This window comes from Capricornis sumatraensis, chromosome 9 (genome assembly GCF_032405125.1).
Source record: "Capricornis sumatraensis isolate serow.1 chromosome 9, serow.2, whole genome shotgun sequence".
NCBI lineage: Eukaryota > Metazoa > Chordata > Mammalia > Artiodactyla > Bovidae > Capricornis > Capricornis sumatraensis.
In genome coordinates this window covers 16501236-16525463 of record NC_091077.1, presented here as the reverse complement: position 1 = coordinate 16525463, position 24228 = coordinate 16501236, and the positions used below count along the sequence as shown (strand labels likewise).

General features: G+C 52.8%; 1 protein-coding gene across 1 annotated transcript; it reads left to right on the top strand.

Moving 5' to 3' along the window:
- Positions 1 to 15487: 15487 nt before the first annotated feature.
- FCER2 (Fc epsilon receptor II) lies at positions 15488 to 23555 on the top strand. Its single transcript, XM_068980672.1, has 10 exons — positions 15488 to 15509; positions 16501 to 16620; positions 16846 to 16899; positions 20147 to 20209; positions 20429 to 20491; positions 20607 to 20669; positions 20799 to 20888; positions 22773 to 22924; positions 23039 to 23145; positions 23417 to 23555. The coding sequence occupies exons 1-10, from the start codon at positions 15488 to 15490 to the stop codon at positions 23553 to 23555; spliced, it is 873 nt and encodes a 290-aa protein (XP_068836773.1).
- The last annotated feature ends 673 nt before the right edge of the window (positions 23556 to 24228 follow it).

Below are 24228 nucleotides of genomic sequence, written 5' to 3'. Positions count from 1 at the left end.
ACAGGCAGAAAGGCCACACTGCTTGCCTCTCACTCGCAGGGTGAGCCTAGGCATGTGACTCTGCCTCCCTGAGCCTCAGTTTTTGCATCTGTGAAGTGGGAGCAATAATAAAAGCACTCATCTCCTTGGGTACTGTGGTCGGTTGAACAATGGACCCCATCCTAGTCTCTGAAACTTCTGAATAGGAAACCTTACACAGTGAAGGGGACTTTGAGGTGAGATTAAGTTAGAGATCTGAAGTTGGGGAGATGATCGTGGATGACCCAGATGGGCCCAATGTCATCGCAAGAGCCTTTATAAGAGGAAAGCAGGAGGATCAGAGGGGCTTCTCAGGTGGCTCAGTAGTAAGGGATCTGCCTGCCAATGCAGAAGTCCCAGGAGACGCAGGTTTGATCCCTGGGTCAGGAAGATCTCCTGGAGGAGGAAATGGCAACCCTCTCCAGTATTCTTGCCTGGAGAATCCCATGCACAGAGGAGTCTGTTGAGCTACATACAGTCCATGGGGTCAGAAAGAGTCGGACATGACTGAGAACAGCAGGCGGATCAGAGTTAGAGAAGGAGATATGACCCCCGGGGCGGAGTCAGAGAATGTGGAAAGATGCCACCCTGGTTCAGAGATGGAGAGAGGGACCACAAGCCAAGGAAAGTGGTGGGTGGGTGGGGCGCTCTAGAAGCTGGAAAAGGTAAGAGAATGGATTCTTTCTAGAACATCAAAAAGGCAGGACTTCGCTAGTGGTTCAGTGTTTAGGACTCTCCTTCCACTGTAGAGAGGCCACGGGTTCCATCCTTGGCAGGGGGTGGTGGGGGTGGGGGGGTGGGTGCTGCGGGGACTAAGATCCCACAGGCCCCACCATGTGGCCAAAAGAGGGAGGGCCATTCTGTGAGTGCCTTGATTTTAGCCAGTGAGACCTGTGTTAGGCTCTGACCTCCAGAACTGCACAACAACACATGTTGTTTAAAACCAAGCAGTTTACAGTAATTCCTCACAGCAGTCATAAGAAACTCGTGCAGAGGCAATGCCTGTAAAGCACCCACTGTGTGCCTAGCCCTGAGCCACAGGCTGGGGACACTGTGGTGACAACAGGCAGAGCACCTCTCCCCCTGGAACTCATGTTCCAACAGGGCACCATGCAAGGAACAAGCAAACCAGACTCATTCACATGTTTCAGGGCCAGGGGTGTTGTTCACTCACTGAGTCATATCCAACTCTTCAAAATCCCATGGACTGTGGCCCACCAGTCTGACCTGTCCTTCACTATCTCTTAGAGTTTGCTCAAACTCATGTTCATTGAATCGGTGATGCCATCCAACTATCTCATCCTCTGTTGTCCCCTTCTCCTGCCTTCAATCTTTCTCAGCATCAGAGTCTTTTCCAATGAGTCAGCTCTTCGCATCAGGTGGGCAAAGTATTGGACCTTCAGCTTCAGCATCAGTGTTCCAATGAATATCCTGGGTTGATTTCCTTTAGGATGGACTGGTTGGATCTCCCTGCAGTCCAAGGGACTCTCAAGAGTCTTCTCCAACACCACAGTTGGAAAGCATCAATTCTGCAGCACTCAGTCTTTTTTTATGGTCCAACTCTCACGTCTCTACAAGACTAAAAGACCATTGAAGGGCTGAGAAGCTAGGGACCGGTGTAGCCGGGACCACTTCCCTCCGAGAGCAGACACCTGGAGGATGAGGAACGACCAGCCAAAGGGCTCTAAAACCAGAAAAGCGTGCGGGTGTGGCTGGAGCTGAACAAAGTGGGAGCAGTGCAATGGGGAAGGTGCCAGCCGCACAGGGTCCTGCTGGCTGTGGGAGTTTGGATTTTTCTCTAAGAGCCTTTGCGCTTTGAGTGTGCGTGTTGGGAAGGGGAGCTATTAATAACGGGAGATACGCAACAGCAACATGTTTCAGGAAATAACGCTAACAGGGCTCCCATTTATGGCGGACTTCTCTCTATGCGGTGGAAGACACCCTTTTTTTTTTTTTTTTTTTTTTACTGTGCAGGACTTCAGTTCAGTTCAGTCGCTCAGTCATGTCCGACTCTTTGCGACCGCATGAATCGCAGTACGCCAGGCCTCCCTGTCCATCACCAACTCCCGGAGTTCACTCAAACTCACGTCCATCGAGTCAGTGATGCCATCCAGCCATCTCATTCTCTGTCATCCCCTTCTCCTCCTGCCCTCAATCCCTCCCAGCATCAGAGTCTTTTCCAGTGAGTCAACGGTGCATCAGGTGGCCAAAGTATTGAAGTTTCAGCTTTAGCATCATTCCCTCCAAAGAAATCCCAGGGCTGATCTTCAGAATGGACTGGTTGGATCTCCTTGCAGTCCAAGGGACTCTCAAGACTCTTCTCCAACACCACAGTTCAAAAGCATCAATTCTTCTGCACTCAGCCTTCTTCACAGTCCAACTCTCACATCCATACATGACCACTGGACAAACCATAGCCTTGACTAGATGGAACTTTGTTGGCAAAGTAATGTCTCTCCTTTTCAATATGCTATCTAGGTTGGTCATAACTTTTCTTCCAAGGAGTAAGCGTCTTTTAATTTCATGGCTGCAGTCACCATCTGCAGTGATTTTGGAGCCCCCGAAATAAAGTCTGACACTGTTTCCACTGTTTCCCCATCTATTTCCCATGAAGTGATGGGACCAGATGCCATGATCTTCGTTTTCTGAATGTTGAGCTTTAAGTCAACTTTTTCACTCTCCTCTTTCACTTTCATCAGGAGGCTTTTTAGTTCCTCTTCACTTTCTGCCATAAGGGTGGTGTCATCTGCATATCTGAGGTTATCGATATTTCTCCCAGCAATCTTGACTTAGGCACACGAAAGCCTACGTGGGGGCATTGTGCATATCCCCACTTTACAGATGAAGAAACTGAGGTCCGCAGGGGAGGGGGTGGAGCTAGGACTCCGAACCTTCTCTCAGCAACTGTTGGTTGTAGGGAGTCACCTAGTGGGAGGGCGCAGTGACCAGGTGTATCCAGCAGAAGGCAATACTCCTACTGACAGATCTAGGGAACCAGCCTGCACAACCTCCAGATGGAGTGGAAAGAACTCACCATGCTAGACAAGATTCCTAAGGGCCTGGGGGCCTGGGGTCCTAGATTTCTGGGTTCCTGAAAGTCAGGAAGAGGGTTGTGGAATCCTGGATCTTCTAAAGGCAAGGGGCCTGTGTCCCTGATGATGGAGCCTGGGGTTTTCTGTTTTCTCAGCTGCCTAGAGATTTCTGTATCTCTAGGCAGCTGGGCTACTTCACTTTCACTCATTGGAGAAGGAAATGGCAACCCACTCCAGTATTCTTGCCTGGAGAATCCCAGGGACGGGGGAGCCTGGTGGGCTGCCATCTATGGGGTCACATAGAGTTGGATACGACTGAAGTGACTTAGCAGCAGCAGCAGCAGCAGGCACCTGGGAACTATCTGTTGTCTGGTCTGGTCTGGTCCCCACACAATTCCCATCCTCTCTGAGAACCATGGGCAATGTCCCAGAGCAATCCCTGAATCTCCCAGTACAAGCCCTGGAATGCTCTCAGGATTCCCAGGATGGGCCGACTCAGCTCGCTAGTCCCAGGGAGTGTGCTGGGGCCTGGAGGGGCTGAAGGGAGTGGGCCTGGGGCCTGGGAGTCTCTCCAGAGGGAAGAATGTGGACAAATCAAGCTCTGTGTCCCCTCACCCTGAGCCCCTCTCCAACCCTTCCCTACCCTACCAACAACATAAAAAGACAAACCCAGCTCCAGACACCGAGGCTCCAGGAGATAAAAATGCAGAGCCAGCCCCTCGCCATGCCACTCAGGCCTGCCCTCTTCCTGCTGACCTGTCTCCCTCCCCCCCACCCCCAGGTGAGGAGGAGCTACGTGGCTGTGAGCTCAGGGCCCCTCCAGGAAGGGTGCCCAAGTTCCATCCTCAAAAAGCTTTGGATCCCAGGAGAGCTCAAGTATTGTAGATGGACTGGGGTAAGAGGGATACAGGGGCCTCAGAGGAGGCCCCCTACCTGACCTCTGCAGGCAGGGAGGCTCCTTGCAAACCGTCACTGCAGGCCAGCTTGACGCCCTAGGAGTAGGAGCTGCCAGTGCAAAGGCCCTGAAGTGTAAGTGTGTGCCTAGGGAGTGAGGGTGGGGAGAGATGGGGCTAGAGCAGGTTAAAGCCCTTGAACTTCAGGCAGGGGAGCATGGGGAGCGGTGGCTGGAAGCAGGGGGAAGATGTGGTCATGTGGCTGCCAGAAGGGGGGCTGCTGCCATTTCCCAGGGGGGAGGATGGTGATCAGGGTTGAGGTCATGGAAGAGGAGAGACCCTGAAGGAGAAAATGGCAACCCACTCCAGTATTCTTGCTGGGATAATCCCATGGACAGAGGAGCCTGGTGGGCTGCAGTCCATGGGGTCACAAAGCTGGACACCACTGAAGCGACCAAGCACACACGCACGCCCACAAGAGGAGAGACAGACAATGAAAAGATAAGGAACGCGGATGATGAGGGTGGGGAGGAGCGGGTGATGGTGGGCAATGCTGTGCTCAGCCCAGGGCAGGGGCGGCATCTGGGCTCTCTCTGCTCATCACACCAGCTGACTTGATTTGCTCCAACACACCCTACACCATCCAGCCCGGGGGATCGCCAGGCGTGGGCAGAAGGGGAAGACGGCAGTTTCACAGGGCTGTGTGGGCTCTTCTTTGGCCTTTGCACATGCTGTTCCCTCCGCTGGGAACCCCTCCCCCATCCATGAAGCTGGGGATTCTTATTTCCTGCAGGGGTCCCAGCCCAACTATTACCCACTCTGAGAGCCTTCCTGGATCACTAAACAGCTCTGGGGTTTCCCTGGTGGCTCAGTGGTAAGGAATCCACCTGACAACGGAGGAGACATGGGTTTGATCCCTGGTCCAGGAAGATCTCGGAGAAGGCAGTGGCACCCCACTCCAGTACTCTTGCCTGGAAAATCCCATGGACAGAGGAGCCTGGTAGGCTGTAGTCCATGCTAAGGGTCAGACACGACTGAGCGACTTCCCTTTCACTTTTCACCTTCATACATTGGAGGAGGAAATGGCAACCCACTCCAGTGTTCTTGCCTGGAGAATCCCAGGGACAGGGGAGCCTGGTGGGCTGCCATCTATGGGGTCACACAGAGTCGGACACAACTGAAGTGACTTAGCAGCAGCAGCAGCAGCAGCAGCAGGAAGATCTCACATGCCATGGAGCAAATAAGCCACAACAATTGAGTTTGTGCTCTAGAGCCTGGGAGCTGCAACTACTGAGCCCACATGCTGCATCTCTGAAGCCCTCGCGCTCTGGAGCCCGCGCTCTTCAACTAGAGAAGTCACCGCAGTGGGAAGCATGCACCACAACTAGAAAGCAGCTTCCACTCGCCGCAACTGGAGAAAAGCCTGCACAGCAGTGAAGAGCCAGTACTATCCAAGATAAATAAATGAAATTACAGTAAATAAATAAACAGCTCCTCTGACACCCCTCCTCCAGTCTCCTTTATGACTCTTCCTGGCGTTCAGCACCCTCTGACATTTGTCTGTCTCTCCTGCTAGAACGTCAGCTTCAAGGGCATAGACGTTTGTCCAGTTGGTTCATGACATCAGTCCTAAGCGCCCCATTATGGTGTCCAGCATCTCACTGAGTGAATGAATGAGTGAATGAATGAGAGCATGACAGCAATGAAATAAAAATTCACATTTTAGGGCAAAACAAGACAAATTCAGACATAAAACTTTTCCTCTGCCCTTTGGCCTCCTCCCTCACTCTCTTGCGTGCACTGGGCACCTGCATTACATGTGAACCAGACCCCCGCAAAGGTAGAGATAACCTGCTTCACCATAAAGATCAGTTTTCTCTTCCTGCACCAGTCCCCGTAAGTCCTTAGACGGCGACATCCCTTCCACAGTCTGAAAGAGGTCATGATGACCACTCGCCCTGTAGGCACAGACACCTCCAGCGGACTTTATGTACGATGCCAACAAATCATTTTGCTTCAAGGCAGAGATGGATGCAGAACAGACTGGTCAGATGACCTGGGGTGAACCTGGGCTCTACCTAATGAGTACTACTTTATCCATTACGTGGATTATGTATCCATTACATGGTTAACGTACCTAATGGATAAATACTTAAATACCTAAGTGTTTAGCTTAAATACTTACTTATGGGAGATCCAACCAGTCCATCCTAAAGGAGATCAGTCCTGGGTGTTCACTGGAAGGACTGATGTTGAAACTGAAAGTCCAATACTTTGGCCACCTGATGCGAAGAGCTGACTCATTTGAAAGACCCTGATGCTAGGAAAGATTGAGGGCAGGAGGAGAAGGGGACGACAGAGGATGAGATGGCTGGATGGCATCATCGACTCAATGGACGTGGGTTTGGGTGGACTCTGGGAGTTGGTGATGGACAGGGAGGCCTGGCGTGTTGCAGTACATGGGGTCGCAAAGAGTTGGACACAGCTGAGTGACTGAACTGAACTGAACTGACTTTACTTATGACCTTATTAATGCCACTAGCTACATGACTTGTACTCTCCCTGTTTGACCAGATAATTGTTTATTGCATCACCAAATGTGTGATCAAGCCTCAGGTAAATTTAAACATGATTAGATGACTTGAAAGACTTGATTAAATGCACAGTCCTATAAGATCAATGACTGTAATAGTGTAACTCTAGCTAGGGGAAGAAGCAACAAGAGGGAACAATTTCCTGGACCATAACAGGCTAGTAAGGCAGGTGGTGCAGGGGCTTTTGGCTGTTGCTTGTTCGGTCTTTTTAAAAATATTTTTAAGGAGTTTCCTTGGTGGCTCAGTGGTAAAGAATCCATTTGCCAATGCAGGAGACACAGGTTCGATCCCTCATCTGGGAAGATCCCACATGCCACAGAGCAGCTAAGCCTGTGCGCCACAACTATTGAACCTGTGCTCTAGGGCCCAGGCACCACAACTACTGAGTCTTTGTGTCACAACTAGTGAAACCTACACACCCACACTCCACAAGAGAAGCCACCACGTTGAGAGGCTTGTGCACCGCAGTGACAGAGTAGCCCCCAATGTCTGCAACTAGAGGCAAGTCCATGCAGCAACAAAGACCCAACACAGCCAAAAGTAAAGAAAAGTATTTTTCATTCTTTTAAAAATTTATTGTTGTGTCATGCGGGCTCAGTAGTTGCGGTGAGCAGGCTTAGTTGCCCCATGGCATGTGAGATCTTAGTTCCCAGACCAGGGATTGAACCCATGTCCCCTGTATTGCCAAGTGGAGTCTTAACCAGTGGACCACTAGGGAAGTCCCTTTTGGCCACTGTTAACAGTCCACTAATAGCACATTGAGTGGCTCTATCATGAAATCCTTGCCTGATCTGTGTGTGTGTGCTTAGTTGCTTCAGCTGTATCTGACTCTTTGCAACCCCATGGACTGGGCCACCAGGCTCCTCTGTCTGTGGGGATTATCCAGGCAAGAATACTGGAGTGGGTTGCCATGCCCTCCTCCAGGGGATCTTCCTGGAGACCCCGGGATGAACATTTCTAGCGCCATGGGACAAACTGGTCACAAAATACCTCCCAAACTCAGTCAAAATTAAGACCAAAAGGGAGCGGGTTGTAAAACAAAGAATGTTGTACATTCTTGATTCCTCAAGAATCAAGTCATTAGCCACTGCAGTCGCGGACCTATAGCAAGAAACCCAGAGTGAAAATCAGAACGAGGCGCTTTGTGCTCTAGGAAAATGGAGAGAACTGGCCTTCAGATAGTTAGACAGTTCCTTGTATTTGCCCAACCTCAGGGAAGCACTAAAACCATTAAGGAAGATATCTGTTTCTTGTGAATAGCAGCAACCTTCTATCAAGATGAGTGCTCAAATATGAAATAGGAAAAAAAAATGTATAACTGAGTCGGTGTGCTGTACAGCAGAAATCAACACAACATTGTCAATCAACTACACTTCAATGACATTTTTTTTAAAGGTGAGGGACTTCCCTGGTGGTCCAGTAGTTAAGATTCCAGGCTTCTCATGCAGGGGTTGCAAGTTTGATCCCTGGTCAGGGAACTAAGATGCCACATACCACATGGCATGACCAAAAGTAAAAATTAAAAAAATTTTTAAAAGATGAATGCTCAATTGTATGAACCCCTCTTCTCCAAAATCACATCCATACCATCGTCCCCCTTTATTTCTTTCGAACAGCCCTCAGAGATGAGAGACTGTCTCCTGGGTTATCATCCTCAGGTTGGCTCTAATCAAATTTTCCACTTCTTTCTTAGATTGTTCATGAGTGTTTTCATCGCATGAACAAATGTCACAAGAGATGCACAGGGCTAAACAGAGAGATAGTGGAAGTAGAAAGGATGGGGAGTGATAGGTTAAACTGAGCCCTGCAGCGGGGAGGAGGGCTGAGACTAGCAGAAGGGCTGCTGCTGAAGGGGCCTGCTTCTGTCCATCAGACCCTCTATTGAAACAGTTCTGCAGAAGCCCAGCAGAGGGCGCGCGCGCACTCGCGCGTGTGTGTGACAGAGACTGCGTACCTGTGTGTGTGTGGTGCATATCTGTGTTGTGTGTCTCTGTCTGGGTGTCTTGTTTGTGTGTGTTTCAGTGCATTTATATGTGTGTTTGTGTTTATGTGTGTGTGATAATATGTGTGTGTCTCTGTGTGCTCACTGGATGTTTATCTTGTATCTGTAGTTCCACTGTATTACACACAATGTGCGTGTCTCTTTCTGTGTATTGACACTGGGTGTGTGTGTGTTGTGTGTACCTCTATGTATTTCTGTGTATTTGTATCTGATTGTATCTATGTGTATGTGTTGTGTGTGTGTGTGGTTTGGTGGTGTCCTGTGGTCTGTATATTTGTGTGTGTGTTGTGTAGATGCCTCTAGGCTGTGTCTGTGTGTCTGTGGTACATCTGTGGTTTTGTGTTGTGTATGTATCTGTGATTGGATTGTGCCTTTTGTCAGTGTGTGTGAGTCTCTGTATTTGTGTTTTGTTTTCATGTTGTGTCTTACATGTGTGTGTTGTGTGAGTGTGTTTGGTTCATTTGGGTAGTGATTGTTTTGTGTTTGGTCTGTGTGTGTGTGTGTTCTGTAGGTGTTTGTGGTTCATTAGTGTAGTGACTGTCTGTTTTGTGTTTGTGTTGGGTCTGTGTGTGTGTGTGTTGTGTGGATGTTTGTGGTTGTCTGTTTTGTGTTTGTGTTGGGCCTGTGTGTGTGTGTTGTGTGGGTGTTTGTGGTTCATTTGGGTAGTGGCTGTCTGTTTTGTGTTTGTGTTGGGTCTGTGTGTGTGTGTGTTGTGTGGGTGTTTGTGGTTGTCTGTTTTGTGTTTGTGTTGGGTCTGTGTGTGTGTGTGTTGTGTGGGTGCTTGTGGTTCATTTGCGTAGTGGCTGTCAGTCTGTGGTGTGCCTGTGCGACTCTGCAAGTGATGTTGCAACACTTCATGCCTCTGTGTGTCCACATTGTTGGGGGCCCCTAAACCCCACATCCCTCACCCCAGTGAGTCACTCGGGACCCACCCCAGTTCTTCAGAATTCCTACTTCCGCACAGCACTGGGGGCCTGCAAGAGACTATGACGAAACCTGTGGTCCTGCCAGGGAGGAGCTGATTGGTGCCCCAGGGCTCCCAGGAGTCCAGTGCCCTCCTCCATAGGGAAAACTGAGACCTATGGGGTCTGTGTGTAAGTCACACGGCCAAGGTCAGGGGAGGCTGCAGGGCCTCTGGCCCCTCTCTGGGACCTGGGGCCTCTGGGAATGGATGGTGTGGGTTTCCCCTGACTGTGAGAGCATCCACTCATGACTTAGAGGCGGCAAAGCCCAGGGGAGCAACTGGCAGCATGAAACATTTAGACAAAAGTCCAGCAGCAGGATCTGCTTCTCCAGGGGTGGTCTCCTCCGATGCCCCCCTCCCCCCAGGTTCCTGAGTCCTCAGGTCTAAACCAGCTCTTCCTCTGCGTAGCCCCCACCCTGCTCTCCACCACCTGAAACTGTCCTGTGGATTGATGAATTTTAAACTTTGTTTTTGTGCTGCAGCAGGGATGAACCTTGGGGACCTTCCACTCAGTGAAGTGAGCCAGAGGCTAAAAGAAAAATACTGATTGATTCCACTTCTAGGAGGTCCCTAGAGTAGTCAGATCCATAGAGACAGGAAGTAGAATGGTGGGGCCAGGGGCTGGGGAAGGGGAGTTAGTGTCTAAGGGGGACAGAATTTCAGTTTGGGAAGGTGAAAACATTCTGGGATGGATGGTGAGGATAGTTGCACCCCAACAATGTATTTAATGCCACTGAAAATGATTAAATGGTACATTTTTTGTCAAATATATTTGTACGTGTAATATAAGCAATATGACCCTTGTGTATATTGTATATACAGAATTAAAACCGAAAATCTTTGTTTTCCTCTCTCAAGAGAGCTGGGACTTAATCTTGTCTGCAATGCGGCACACAGTAGGTGCTCAGTGATTGTTGAATCAATGATTGTTGAATGAATGAAAGAGGTCAGAGTTCATCTGTCCACAGCGGATGCAGAGAGAGAGAGGGAGATAGAGGGAAATACGGAAAAGCCTGAAGCCAGTACTTCTCCACTGGAAATCTGCTACGAAGCAGTAGTCCTCAACTGTGGGTGACTCAGTGCCCCTCAGGGGTCATCTGGAGTTGCCTGGACATTTTTGGAAGGGAGAGGGGAGGTGCTAGGCAAGCGGCGAGTGGAGGCCAGTGCGCATGCTCAGTGTCTAAGTCGTATCCGACTCTTTGCGACCCCATGGACTGTAGCCCAGCACGCTCCTCTGTCCATGGGATTTCCCAGGCAAGAATACTGGAGTGGGTTGTCATTTCCTCCTCCAGTGGATCTTCCCAACCCAGGGATCAAACCCGCGTCTCCTGCATTAGCAGGCAGATTCTCTAACACCGAGCCACCTGGGAGGACCAGAGCAGAGACCGGGGCCATTGCTAAATATCCGGTAATGCACAAGACCGCTCCCCGACGACGAGGAATCATCTGGGTCCGACCTCAACCAGTGCAGAGAATGAGAAACCCAGCTTTAAAGACACCTCGCCTGGAAGTCCTCCTGAAGTTGGCACACCTACTTGCCTCCCCCACCACACACTCACGCACCCTTTCCTTGCCCCTCCTCGCAACATCGGGGAAAAACTGGACAGGTGGGGTGAGCGCTGAGCAGTGCCAGGACGGGGTCCGGGTCAAGGTCGCGAGGTTCCTTCCTCCATCACAGCTGCTTTGAGTGTCGGGCCCTGTCCCTGGTGCTGAGAGTCTGCGTGGGCGCCGCACCGTGGACTGGTTAGTGTTGGGGATGGGAGCCTCGTGGGGGACGAATCAGGGTCCAGGGGGTCCTTGTTGGGGATGGGAGCCTCGTGGGGGACGAATCAGGGTCCAGGGGGTCCCTGTTGTGGCTGGGATCCTGCCTGAGAATTGTTTACAGTCATTGCCTAATCTCTGACCAGTTCCTACAGAGTCCAGATCCAGGAGTGACTGGCAGCGATGCAGGGATGCCGGCCCTGAAAGCAGAACCAACACCTTTGGGTCACAGCCCACATCCGCGTGGTTTCCTGTTTATCCTCTAACGTCAGTGAGAGACGTGGGTTGTCACTACCGAAGGGAAGAGGGAGCAGGCGGTCTGTGATACGGTCCCCCGCACCCAGATTCCGGGTGGGGGGGGCAGTGCGTGCCCTTCAAACATCCTCTTGTCTAAATTGAGTCTTGGCAGGGACCCAGAAACGCAGTGAGCCCTCGAGCCCCAGTTAGAATACAGAGGACCAGTGGGCACCAGTAGAGATCGGGGCTGAGTGCATCCACCTGCAGAGCTGTCAGAAGCTGGGAAACTCCAGACTCCATCACTAGCCTCTACTCTGGCCCGCAGCCTGCATCCAGGACTCTGTCCTGAGGCCTAGCCACAGCCCAGCAGGACTTGTTCCCAAACTTTCTCCTCCTCTTCCAGTGTCCTCAGTGCCCGGCTGTCCACCCAGACACTCCTGCCAAGACTGGTCATTTTCCATAGCATCTTCTGAGCACCTGTCCCCATCTCTTTCCTATCACCAAGACCATCTCACCTCAAACCTACCTGCGTCTCTTCATCTACATAGCCACTGCCCCCGGCCACTTCCTCTGGTTCCTGGACCAGATGACAGCCCCCACCACTGTCCCCATTGCCTCCTGGCCCCCATGGACATCCCCCAGTGTCCCCACTCCCCAGGCTTCCTGCCATCTCTGGCCACTCAGTGGCTCCCTGTGACCTCTCTGATGCCCAGCTGATAACTCTCTCCCCAACTTAAAGGGTTCTTCTCTGTCACTCGGCAAACCATGCCAAGGGTTCAGGCCCCCACAGTTAGCCCGGATCAAGGTTGCAAGGGACATCTGAGGGCCCAGTATGAGCAGCCTCAGGCCACCAGAGTCATTCGTTCAGTAGGCAAGTGCTGAAGGCTACCCATCCCCAAGCTGGGGATACCCTGTGACAGATGAGCAAGCGCAGTGCTCGCTGTCCTGCAGTCTGCCGTCCAGGGACACGCCAGCCAGCCCCTTCCTGCTTGGTGGACAGCCTGGCCTAGTCCTGGTTGGGAAGTGGAACATGGTGGGCACAGGTTTCTGAGAGGCAGAGCATCAGGCCTGGGGCGGGAAGGCAGCCCAACCAGGAGTTCAGCACAGGACGTTTCCCCACTGAGAAGCCCTGGGTTAAGGATCGGGAGACACGTTTCAGGGAGAAAGAGCAGGATGCATGAGCTGTCATGAAGTTCCCTGTCAGTACAAGGCTAGGTGCATGGTGGGGAAGGCTGCAGACTCACGACCCACCCCACCTGGGTTCAAATCCTGGCTCTGCCATTTGTGAGCTGTGTGACCTTGGAAAGCCACTTACCTTCTCTGTGCTTTCCATCTTTCATCCGTAAGACAGCATTGGTAACAAAACTGTCTGCCTGATAAGCTGGTTGGTCAGGAACGTTACATTTGTTAATGCATCTAAGACACAGAGGACTGTGCCCAACGTGAGTTGCTACTAAAATAAACCATATAACAAAACTCTCAGTATTTGACTGGAAGGTTATCACATTATCTCATACGTTTCTTTTTCATCCTTCCCTTCCTCCCTCCTTCCTTATTTTCTTCTCTCTCCTCCCTTCCTCTCTCTCCATCTCTCCATCTCTTTGTCTCTCTCTCTCTCTCCATGTCTCTCTCTCCCTCTCTCTCTCCATCCCCCTCTCTCTCCATCTCTCTGTGTCTCTCTCCCTCTTCCCAGCATGATGATTTGGTCATTTTGGGGTGCAAATCCTGACTCTATCACTTAGCCCCTTTGGCAGTTTGGGAAGGTGACTTGGTGCCTCAGAACTCAGTTTGTTCACCTGAGAGATGGAGCTCAACATAGCAGAGACCTGCCTGGGTGGCAGGGAGCTTCAGAGGAGCCCATGCGTGGACTGGGGTTATCCGGGTGGCGAGCCCATAATTAGGTCTGTGAAAATACAAGCAGTGGGTGAATCTAGTTTCAGAAGAAAGTATCTCTCTGGGTTTAAACTCCTCACCACAGCCCGTGGCTTCTGCCAGCCTCTCCCATTGGCCCCAACTGACCAGGAGGACAGCGACACACTCAAAACTCATGTGAGTATGCAACACGTGTGATTGTGTGTCCGTGCCTCTGAGTGTGTGTGTGTGTGTGTGTGTGTGTGTGTGTGATGGTTGTGGAAAGTGTAAAGGCTTCCTGGAAGAACCAACCTCTGGACTGAGGCTCAAGGGATGACCAGGAGGAGGACTGCCTATGAAACGGATAGTGGGCAAGGGGGCAGGTGGGGATGGAATTGCCAGGTGTGTGCAGGGGCCAGGTTCAGGGAAGTGAAACCCAGGCGATTGGCATGACTGAGCAAGAAAGATGGGCTCGGTGGGTGCATGAGGGTCTGATTGTGCCGGACCCTGGGGAGCTATAAAGGCTGTAAGCAGGGGAAGGAGTGCTTGTGTTAGAGAGGTGGGCTGGCATAGGACCCTGTCACCCCAGCCCTCAGCAGCACACACACACCAGGAGGTCATGTCTCCCAGGGGTGGAGCCAATAGGTTCTGCGGTCACTCAGCCTGGTTTCTAGGTCCAGTCCCACCGCAGTGTGGTGTGGGCAGATTCCTTCCCCTCTGAGTCCCTTAGTTCACCTACAGTGTACCAGCACCTCCAATGCTGCCTCCAGGATAGCCAGTGTTGCCACTCGCCCCGTTTACAGATGGGCAAACTGAGTCATTTGTCTAGGGAGAAGCCAGGACTCGGTCCCAGGTCTGGTCAGCATGGGCTCAGGCATGTCCGGCCACAAGATGGTGACCCTTTGGCTTCCTCCAGGATGGTGAAAGACCCAGTTTGGGCGACAGCCTGGCTGTCCCCTTCTGAGACTCAGAGAGGGGAAGCAACTTGCCCATCGTCACCCAGCAAGGCAGGGCAGCTAGTGGACCCCAGGCTTCTCTGATGGCAAAGCCCATGCTCTTCAGCACTTAGTAGGTACTTTAGAGTCAAGAGGCTTTTAAAAATGCCTTGGGCGTGTCAGAAGAGAAAGAAGCTGAGGCCTGGATGACAGAGTCTGCATTTCCCAGCAGGAACTGGCACAGAATGGATACTTGATATAGATATTTAAGACCTGAAGACCCACTGTGTGCAGCTGTGCCACAAGCCTTAAGTCCACTGTTATCTCATTTGGTCTTACCCTGGCTCATGGGTTGCCCCATTTTACAGAGGGGAAAACTGAGGCTCAGAAAGATTGAGTCCTGGGCTGAGGTTGCACTGGCAGCAACAGTAACAATAGCTGATGGTATTTTCGGTGCTTGCTATGTCCCAAAGCACTTTACACATTCACCTAGAGCAGACCACCCTATGGAGTTCCTGCTGCTAAGTCGCTTCAGTCATGTCCGACTCTGTGCGACCCCATAGATGGCAGCCCACCAGGCTCCCCCGTCCCTGGGATTCTCCAGGCAAGAACACTGGAGTGGGTTGCCATTTCCTTCTCCAGTGCATGAAAGTGAAAAGTGAAAGTGAAGTTGCTCAGTTGTGTCCAACTCTTCACGACCCCAGGGACTGCAGCCTACCAGCCTCCTCCGTCCATGGGATTTTCCAGGCGAGAGTACTGGAGTAGGGTGCCGTTGCCTTCTCCAGGGTAGAGTACCTTAATTTTGTCATGTGGTGGATGAGGAAATTGGTTTTGAGGTTAAGCCACTTGCCAAGATGACTCGGGTGCACGCTGATGGAATACCTGCTCTGCGCCTCACGTGTGATGGAGCTCTGGCTGCCCACCTCTGGCTTCAGGCCGCTCAGCCTCCACACCAGTTGCATCCCCCAGTTAACTGCAGCATTGATTTCCAGTCATCGACTAAACAAAGCCAGCCAATTGTCACTGCACTCCTCAAGTCCCAGGTGCTGGCCTGTGTGAGTAACTAGAGCCTGACATCTAACCCTCACCCCCTGTTAAAACCCAGATCCCAGCCAGGACTGCCACCACCGTGCCCGTCAAGTGGGCTGCCTTGACAGGTAGTGAGCACCGCATCACTGGGAGAATCCAAGCAGCGGTGCCATGGAGGAAAGTTCCTACTCAGGTGAGAGAACTCTCTGAAACTGACCCTGGTCAAATCAAGAACCCTGACCTCCTATTTTCCACCCAGGAGAGGAGTGGGGCTCCAAGGTCCCTATTTGGAATGAAGAGTGATTTTTTAGCAAAAGCCCAGCAAGGGAAGGGAGGTGAGCCCTGACTGGGGTTCTTGGCACAGAGCCAGGCAGACAAAGGAAGCTTCAGGCCACTCCCTTCCCTGACTCAACACCCTCAAAACCAGAAAAAAAAAAAAAAAAAAACCCAGCTCCAGCTGGGGCACGGGGGAGCCTGATAGACTGACAACCATATGAAGGGGACTCAGAACAAGTGGAACCCAACACAATGACTCCTCAGAGCCGGGCTGAGGGCAGGGGACCCCGGCCTGCAATGGAGCAGCAAGGTAGAGTTCTGGGGGAGCCCTGAGGGGGTGAGGGAAGAGTTTGGATTTGGGGAAGAACTGAGACCCAGTGTCTGGTGTTTAGGGAATAGGCATCGGGGTGAGGGCTGGGGGGCCCGGGAAGGAGGACCCAGTCTTCCTGAGATGGTGCTGGGGAGCCAGCACTGGGGTCAGACGGGTAACTGAATCCATACAAGGGAGAAGGGGCATCAGTCTGCCGACTGAGGAGGGGGGTCTGTGGAGGAGGGGGGATCTCAGCTCCTGGCCCCCAGACCCGTCTCTCTGGACAGTGACCTGGCACCACGTCAGGCTTGCTGGCTGCTGGAGTGTGGGCAGAAGGAGCAGGCGTCTTTGGGCTGGCCTGGCAGAGGGACAGACTCAGAGATGCAGGGACGGACGAAGGTGAGGGGTGGTGGCGATCGCTGACGGACAGGAAAGCAGCGTGTGGGTGAATGTCCAGCGCAGGCTGGGGGTCCACGGAGACCCTCTGCTCCGCTGTGGGCTCTGGACGAGCTCCTAGGACTCTGGGTGATGGGAAGTCCGGCCGGGCCGGAGCCTAGCCTCACCCTGCACCCCCTGTTGCTCCCCCTGTTCCTGGCAGAATTCACGAAATTTTCCAGAAGGCGGAGGCCGTGCTGCTGTAGGGGAACGCAGCTGGCCCTGCTGGCGCTGGTGACGACGGCGCTGTGGGCTGGGCTGCTGACTCTGCTTCTCTTGTGGCGTGAGGACACCCCTGACCCCTGAGACCCCCATCTCGTGTTCCCTCCCAGACCTCCACTCTCAGACCCTGGGGAGCCCAATTTCCCTCATCCCCCCACCTTGGGCCACTTCCCACCCCAAACCTCCATCTCCAGCTGACAAGTGGGGTGTGGATGGATGGGAACACCCGAAGTGCACCCTTTCTCTCCTCTCCTCTCCCTCATCCGCCCCTTCTCCCATGCCCCAGACTGGGAAAGTGCACGAAGCCTAAAACAGCTGGAGGAGACCGCAGCCCAGAACGGTATGCAGGGGCTGCGGGGGGAGGCGCGGGGCGGCAGCGGGGCAGCAACCAGGCTCTTGTCTTGCTTCTGCCACTGACTGGTGTGGGATGAGAGACAAAGTCTGGGCTCCAGGGTCTCTCCCAGGATCTGAGGGTCAGTCTATGCTCACCCGAGGAGGTGGGGTGGGGGATGAAAACCCAGAGACTCTTGGAGGGGAGGCTCTGAGCTGTGCCTGATGGAACTGATGCCTGCCTGCTCTGTACCTCAGCTTCCACACCTGCAAGGCAGGCATCATGTTAGTGCTAAGAGGCAGGAAAAGAACAAAACCAAACAAAAAAAAAAGACTTTTGAAGAGCTCAGAACCGAGTCCAGTGAGCTTTTGAGAAATGCCTGCTGCTTTTGCATTTCGTTCTGGGTGGCGGAAGGGTACATAGGTTCACTGGACTCTTGCCTGCACTTGCCTAAGTACGGGCAGACCTCAGACATATCAAGGGTTTGGTTCCAGAATAAAGCCAATGTCACAATAAAGGGAGTCACAGGAATATTTTGGTTTCTCAGTATATATAGAAGTTATGATTACATGATACTGCGGTCTGTTAAATGTGTAATAACATTAGGTCTAAAAACAGTGTACATACCTTAATGTAAAAATACCTTCTTGCCAAAAAAATTGCTGATCATCTGAGCCTTCAGCGAGTCATAATCTTTTTTGCTGTTGGAGGGTTTTATTCTGAGATGGCAGCAATTTAGTCCCACCTTCAGTGAAAGTGTTAGTCGCTCAGTCATGTCCGACTCTTTGTGAACCCTTGGCCTATAGCCCGCCAGGCTCCTCTGTCCATGGGGATGACCAGGCAAGAGTACTGGAGTGGGTTACCATGCCCTCCTCCAGGGGATCTTCCCAACCCTCAGGGATCGAACCCAGGTCTCCTGCAAGCGGAGGATTCTTAACCGTCTGGGCCACCAGGGAAGCCTGGCAGCTCCAGTCTTACGAAATGTATTTCTTAGAGAATAAGACTTGAAAGTCAAAATGCCTCCTTGATCTATGGGCCGCAGCGTGGGTGCTGGGTTAGCAGGCATGAAAGCGACATGAACCCCCTTGTCTGTCTCCATCAGATTTCTTGCGCGACCGGAGCATTGCCAATGAGCAGTCATATTTTGAAAGGAGCTTTCTTCTCTAAGCAGTAGGTCTCAACAGTGGGCTTAAAATACCGAGTAAAGCGTGTTGTAAACAGGTGTGCTGTCATCCAGGCTTTGCTGTTCCATTTATAGACCATGAGCTGAGTATATTTAGCATAGTTCTTAACGGCCCCAGGATTTTCAGAATGTTAAATGAGCACTGGCTTCAACTGAAAGTCACCAGCTGCACTAGCCCCTAACAAGAGAGTCAACCTATCCTTGGATGCTTTTAAAAAAATTTATCTGTTGGCTGCTCTGGGTCTTCATTGCCACATGCAGGCTTTCTCTACTTGTGGAGAATGGGGGCTTCTCTTGTCGTGGGGCTCAGGCTCTAAGGCATGCAAGCTCAGTGGTTGCAGTGGCTTTGTTGCTCCGAGGCATGTGGGATCCCCCCAGACCAGGGATTGAACTCATGTTCCCTGCATTGGTAGGCTGATTCTTAACCACTGGACCACAGGGAAGTTCCATCCTCTGAAGCTTTGATGCCAGGCATTGACTTTTCCTTTCTAGCTATGAAAGATGGCATCTTCTTCCAGTACAAGGCTATTTAATCTACAACAAAAACGTCTTGTTTAGTGTAGGCACCTTCATGAATTAGCCAGATCTTCTGGAGAACTAGCTAAACCTTCCACACCAGCACTGGCTACCTTCCCCTTGCTCTTTCATGTTATGGGGGCGGCCTCTTTCCTTAAACCTCATGAACCAACTTCTGCGGGCTGAACACTTTTCTTCTGCAACTTCCTCACCTCTCTCGGCTGTCCGAGAACTGAAGAGAGTTAGGGCCTTGCTCTAGATGAGGCTTTGCTGTTGTTCAGTCACTAAGTCACGTCCGACTCTTTGCAACCACATGGACTGCAGCACACCAGACTTCCCTGTTCACTATTTCCCAGACTTTGTTCAAATTGAAGTCCATTGAGTTGGTGATGCCATCTCAACCATCTCATCCTCTGCCGCCCCCTTCTCCTCCTGCCTTCAATCTTTTCCAGCATCAGGGTCTTTTACAATGTGTCGGCTGTTTGCACAAGGTGGCCAAAGTACTGGAGCTTCAGCATCAGTCCTTCCAATGCATATTTAGGGTTGATTTACTTTAGGATTGACTGTTTGACTCCCTTGCAGTCCAAGGAACTCTCAAGTCTTTTCCAGCACCACAATTCAAAAGCATCAATTCTATGGCGCTCAGCCTTCTTTGGCTTTGACTTCATGAAATGTTGTGGTTGGTGTGATCTTCTCTCTAGATCACGAGAACTTGAGAAAGTATCAAGTATCAAAACTGAGAAGTATCAGCTATGAGGCTGTTTCACTTCCATATCATTTGTGTCTTTATTGGAGTAGCATTCTTAATTTCTTCTGAGAACATTTCCTTTGCATTCACCACTCAGCTAACTGTTTGGTACAAAAGGCTTAGCTTTTGGTCTGTTTCAGGCTTCCAGGTGCCTTCCTCACTAAACTTCATCATTCCTAGCTTTTAACTTAAAGTGAGTGACATGTGACTCTTCCTGTTACTTGAACACTTGGAGGCTGCTGTAGGGACATTCACTGACTTCATTTCAGTATTGTTGTATCTCAGGGGACAGGGAGGCCCCCAAAGAGGGACAGAGATGGGGGAACCGCTGGTCAGTGAAGCAGTCAGAACACACACAGCACTCATCAATTAAGTTCACCATATATGGGCGTGGTTCCTGGTGCCCTAAAACCATTATCAGAGTGACATCAAAGATCACTGACCACAGACCATCATAACAGGGACAGCCAGAATGGAAAAGTCTGAAAAATTGCGAGAGTTACCAAAATGTGACACTGAGACGGGAAGGGAGCAAATGCATCTGGGGGATGGCACTCACAGACTACCAAAGCAGGGCCGCCACAGACCTCCATCTTGTAAGACACGTGTTAGCTGCCAAGAGAGATAGAACCAGATCTGCCTGTACTCGTGTCCTTGGAATTAAGAACAATTTTTAATTGCTTTTAAATTAAGCAACAGCTGCAGTTATCCAGATGATGTGTTGGGGGTCTGTGCACTTGGGCTGGGGTGGGGGGTGATTCGCCAGCCTGCACTCCTAGCTCAACAGGTCTTCTCTCCCCCTGCCCCAGTCTCTCAGGTGTCCAAGGACTTGGAAAGACACAAGGGTGACCAGATGGCCCAGAAATCCCAGGGTGAGTGAGCTGAGCTTGGGGTCTGAGGAGGATGGATGGACATGTGAACACAGGGCTCCAGCCCTCCATGAGTTGCAAAATGGGCAAGTGACTCTAAAGACTCAGGCGAAGAGACTACGCTGGTGGCAGGGTTGGGGGGTGGAGAGTGGGAAAGGAGGTGACTACTGGGGGGTGAGTCTGAGAATTTGCTTACCACTGAGCCCCCTCCTCTGCAACCAGCTGCCCAGATGATGCAGGACATGGAGCGAATCCAAACTGAACAGAAGAGAATGGAATCTCAGGGTGAGAGCTGGGGGCGGGGTGGGGTGCAGCCTTGGCTTCTAGAGCTAAGGCGGGGCTGTGCAGCTCGGGGCATCATCCCTGACACCAGCCCTGCTCCCGCCACCACCCCCATCAGAGTCTGAGCTCTCCTGGAACCTGGATGGTCTTCGAGCTGATCTGAGTGACTTGAAGTCCCGCGGTGAGCGGCTTGGGAGGAACAGGGGGGTAGGGGGCAAGGAGGTATGCTTGGATCTGTGGCCTGCCCCTCCGCAAATTAAAAACAAACACTTTGACTCCTACCCCACCACCACTGACCCAACCACTCAAGGCTTGAATGAGATGCGTCAGGCCTTGGATTCACTGGGAAGACTCCAAGAGGAGGTGGGAAAGTTGTGGATCGAGCTACGGGCATCCAACGGTGAGCATGTGCCCCTGTCGGGGGTAGGGGTGGGGGAGGGGCTTGCCGGCGCATGCGCGAGACCTTGGGTGCGACCTGTTCCAGCCTGCAGTACAGGTGTGCGCGTGACAGTGTGGATGGGTGTGTGCTCGTGTGTGTGGCTGGACCGACATGGGGACACTAGAGAAAACCCTTTCTGATTCCAGCAGCTCCCCTCCACTGACCTGGATGGGGGGGCTTCCACACTTTTTCCTCCTCCAGGTAAAGATGTTGAGCATTCACCAAAAATGGGTTCTCTTTACTGATCTCACCTCTGCCCATCTCCACTCAGGGGAGGGTCGTGGGTAGGAGGCCCTCAGGGGAGGACTGTCTGACCCAGCCAGGGGGCAAAAGAGGGAGTCACCTCGCAGTAGTGCGGACCAGGGGAACCGTGGGGTCTTCCCAGGGGTGACAATGAGAGAGATGATGCTGGCAGTCCCAAGGGTCATGGGGTGGTCCCAGCAAGGTGCAGAAAGGGTTCAATCACTGTGCCTGGAACCTGGGGTGGAACCTGGGGGTTCCTGCCTGAAGACCCACCCCCTCACCCCTCTGGGAAGCCCCAGCTGGGTCAGAGAAGAGGAAGGATCTCTGCTCTGTGTGGAGGAGTCTGTCCCCTGGGGCCTGGGGTGGCTGTGGGAATCCCAGCAAGAAACCCCGCCGTGCCCTTCCCCCCACACCGGAACGTGGATCTCATTCGTTTTGACCCGACTCCTTCCCCCCAAATCTGGCCCCATGGCCTGGGTTCTGAGCCCAGCTCAGTGGCTGTCTCTCCATGATCATGTGACCCAGAGCCAGGGCATCATCCCCCAAAGTTATCCTGAAGGACCAGAGATGCCCTCTTCTGTTTTAACGCTGTTCCCCACAGAGGGCTGACTTCTAGTTACAGTGGGATGTGTGGGAAGTCTCCCCAGGGCTCCTCAGAGTTTGGTGGACCCATGGCTCCTTAGAAAAATTCCACCCAAGCTATGGAGCCCTCCATAACTTCACTCTAAGAAAATCTAATTTAAATAATCAGAGAGTCAGTCCAATAAGAGTGCTTTTAACCTCCCAACTGGCAGTGCTGGTGGTGATGAGTGGCTGAGAGTTTCCTTGGGGTTGAAAGGGAAGAAAGACGATGGTGGTCTCTGATGGAGATCGTCAGGACCCAGCCCTCCAATCTTCTCCTACCCTACCCCCACCACAGACTCCCCTGACCAACTAGAAGAAAATCATCTCAATTTCCCAGAAAGTCACCAAGAGTGCTGGTTGGGGGGTGGTGGCCGTGATGGTGGCGAGGGCTCCTGCAGGGGGGGCAGCTGGTGGTGGGGATGGTAGCGGAGAAAGTGATACTGGCGGTGTTGGCCTCCTCGTGCTGTTGGCACTGGACACTAAGATGTGGCTGGCTTGGCACTGGCCGTGGAGCTGGTGGTGGAGAGATGCTGCTGGCCATTGTGGGTACCTGTGGTGGGGGTGCTGGTGATCACGATGTTACTGACAGTGAGGGGGGTGTGCTGATGATGGTGGTGGCTGAGGTGCCCCTACCATGGAGATGGTCTCACATGTACATCAACACGGGAGCTCCAGGGAAGAAGGAGACTTTCTGTTAGGCCCTGGGGTTGATCTGCTTTTCAGCCCAGACCCCAGGAGAGATGCTGCCACCCACCCTGCCTGTGGTACCCACAGCACCCGCCATTGCGCTCTCCACGGTACCCAACACAGCATCCACCTTGGTACCCACGACAACAACATCCACTACAGCATCCACCATGGTGCCCAGCACCACAGCAACTACCACAGCAACCACCACAGCAACCACCATGGTGCCCACCACAGCAACCACCACGGTGCCTACCACAGCTGCCCCCCTCAGCCTCTCCTCCACCCCAGGCTCTGTGTGCAACACGTGCCCCGAGGCATGGATCTATTTCCAGAAGAAGTGCTACTACTTCGGGGCGGGTGCCAAGAAATGGATCCAGGCCCGGTACGCCTGCGAAGACCTGGACGGGCGGCTGGTTAGCATCCACAGCCCAGAGGAGCAGGTGGGCCTGGGTTCTGCAGGGGAGGCAGCAGATTCCCACCCCGATCTCCTGGGGGTGAGGGCGGGGGAACCCAGGCACATCTCCCCAGCCCTCCAGCCCTGTCCTCCTCCCCAGGACTTCCTGACCAAACGCGCCAACTGGAGGGGCTCCTGGATTGGCCTTCGGGACCTGGACATTGAGGGGGAGTTTATCTGGATGGACAATCAGCCCCTGGACTATAGGTAAAGAGGGGGGGAACGTAGAGGAGGGGCCCCTTGGAGGGGAGCCTTTCTGTGATGGGAGAGAAGGGTTTTGGGGGGTATGTGCCTTGGGGAGATTGTGGAGGGAACCCAAGGGAGATGGTCAGGGTTTGGATTCAGACTAGACTCGGAGGAGGGAGGGTGGTGTCTCCACGCTGCTGGGAATTGTGATGGGAATCCAGTGATGGGGTGGGGAGGGCCCAGGGGACCCTTCCTCCTTCCTCATCCTCTGACCTGAAGCCTTCTGCTCCAGCAACTGGCAGCCAGGGGAGCCCAACGACGGGGGCCAGGGTGAGAACTGCGTGATGATGCTGGGCTCTGGGAAGTGGAATGACGCCTTCTGTGGCAGCGACCTGCACGGCTGGGTGTGTGACCGGCTGGCCACGTGCTGAGCGTTGGCCTGCCACCTCAGCCCTGGGTGCCCTTGCCCACCCTCCAGCTGCACCCTTCTTCGTCACTCCTCCACCTTGAGCACGGGAACAGCCCGATCCACAGCAAGACCCTGAGGACCCCCAGCAAGCAGAAGCAGCAGACTCATTCCCGTGTCCCCACCAACATCCCCGAGGGCCCATCCCTTGCCTCCTAGCCCAGTGGGCCGTCACCACTGCCCTGCCCTCAAGTGCTTGGAGTTCCCAATCTGAGAATCCCCTGCCCTCCAGTTTGGAGGCTAGAAGCCCCCTTCCCTTTGGGGCACAGCGCCTGGCAGCCCAGCCTACCAGGGAGCAGCAGGGAACACCTGAGACCCCAGCGTGCCTCCTCCATCCTCAGCTCACCCTCTCCTGATATAGAGCCATATCCTGGCCCCAGAGGACAGAGACCTCAGCTCAGGCCGCCAGTGCACCCCCGCCACCAATCTGCATCAATAGAATGGGGCCATGACGGCCCCTCATGCCCTCTCCTTGGGGCCTTGCTGGCTCTGGTCTCCAGGTGTGCAACAGGGATGCTGGGAGTTGTAGAACATGGTGCCCGGGGCCACCTCTGAGTACCAGGAACTGAAATGGCATGGATAGTTCCCCTGTTTTTCTTTTTTTTTTTTCCTACTTCATTATAAGAAGCATTTACTAG

Bases quoted from the DNA above. Each gene is read 5' to 3' on its own strand.
- FCER2 (XM_068980672.1), top strand. From the start codon at position 15,488: ATGGAGGAAAGTTCCTACTCAG. The intron at 22,925-23,038 runs GTGGGCCTGGGT...CCTCCTCCCCAG, and splicing joins TCCACAGCCCAGAGGAGCAG to GACTTCCTGACCAAACGCGC. The intron at 23,146-23,416 runs GTAAAGAGGGGG...CTTCTGCTCCAG, and splicing joins AATCAGCCCCTGGACTATAG to CAACTGGCAGCCAGGGGAGC.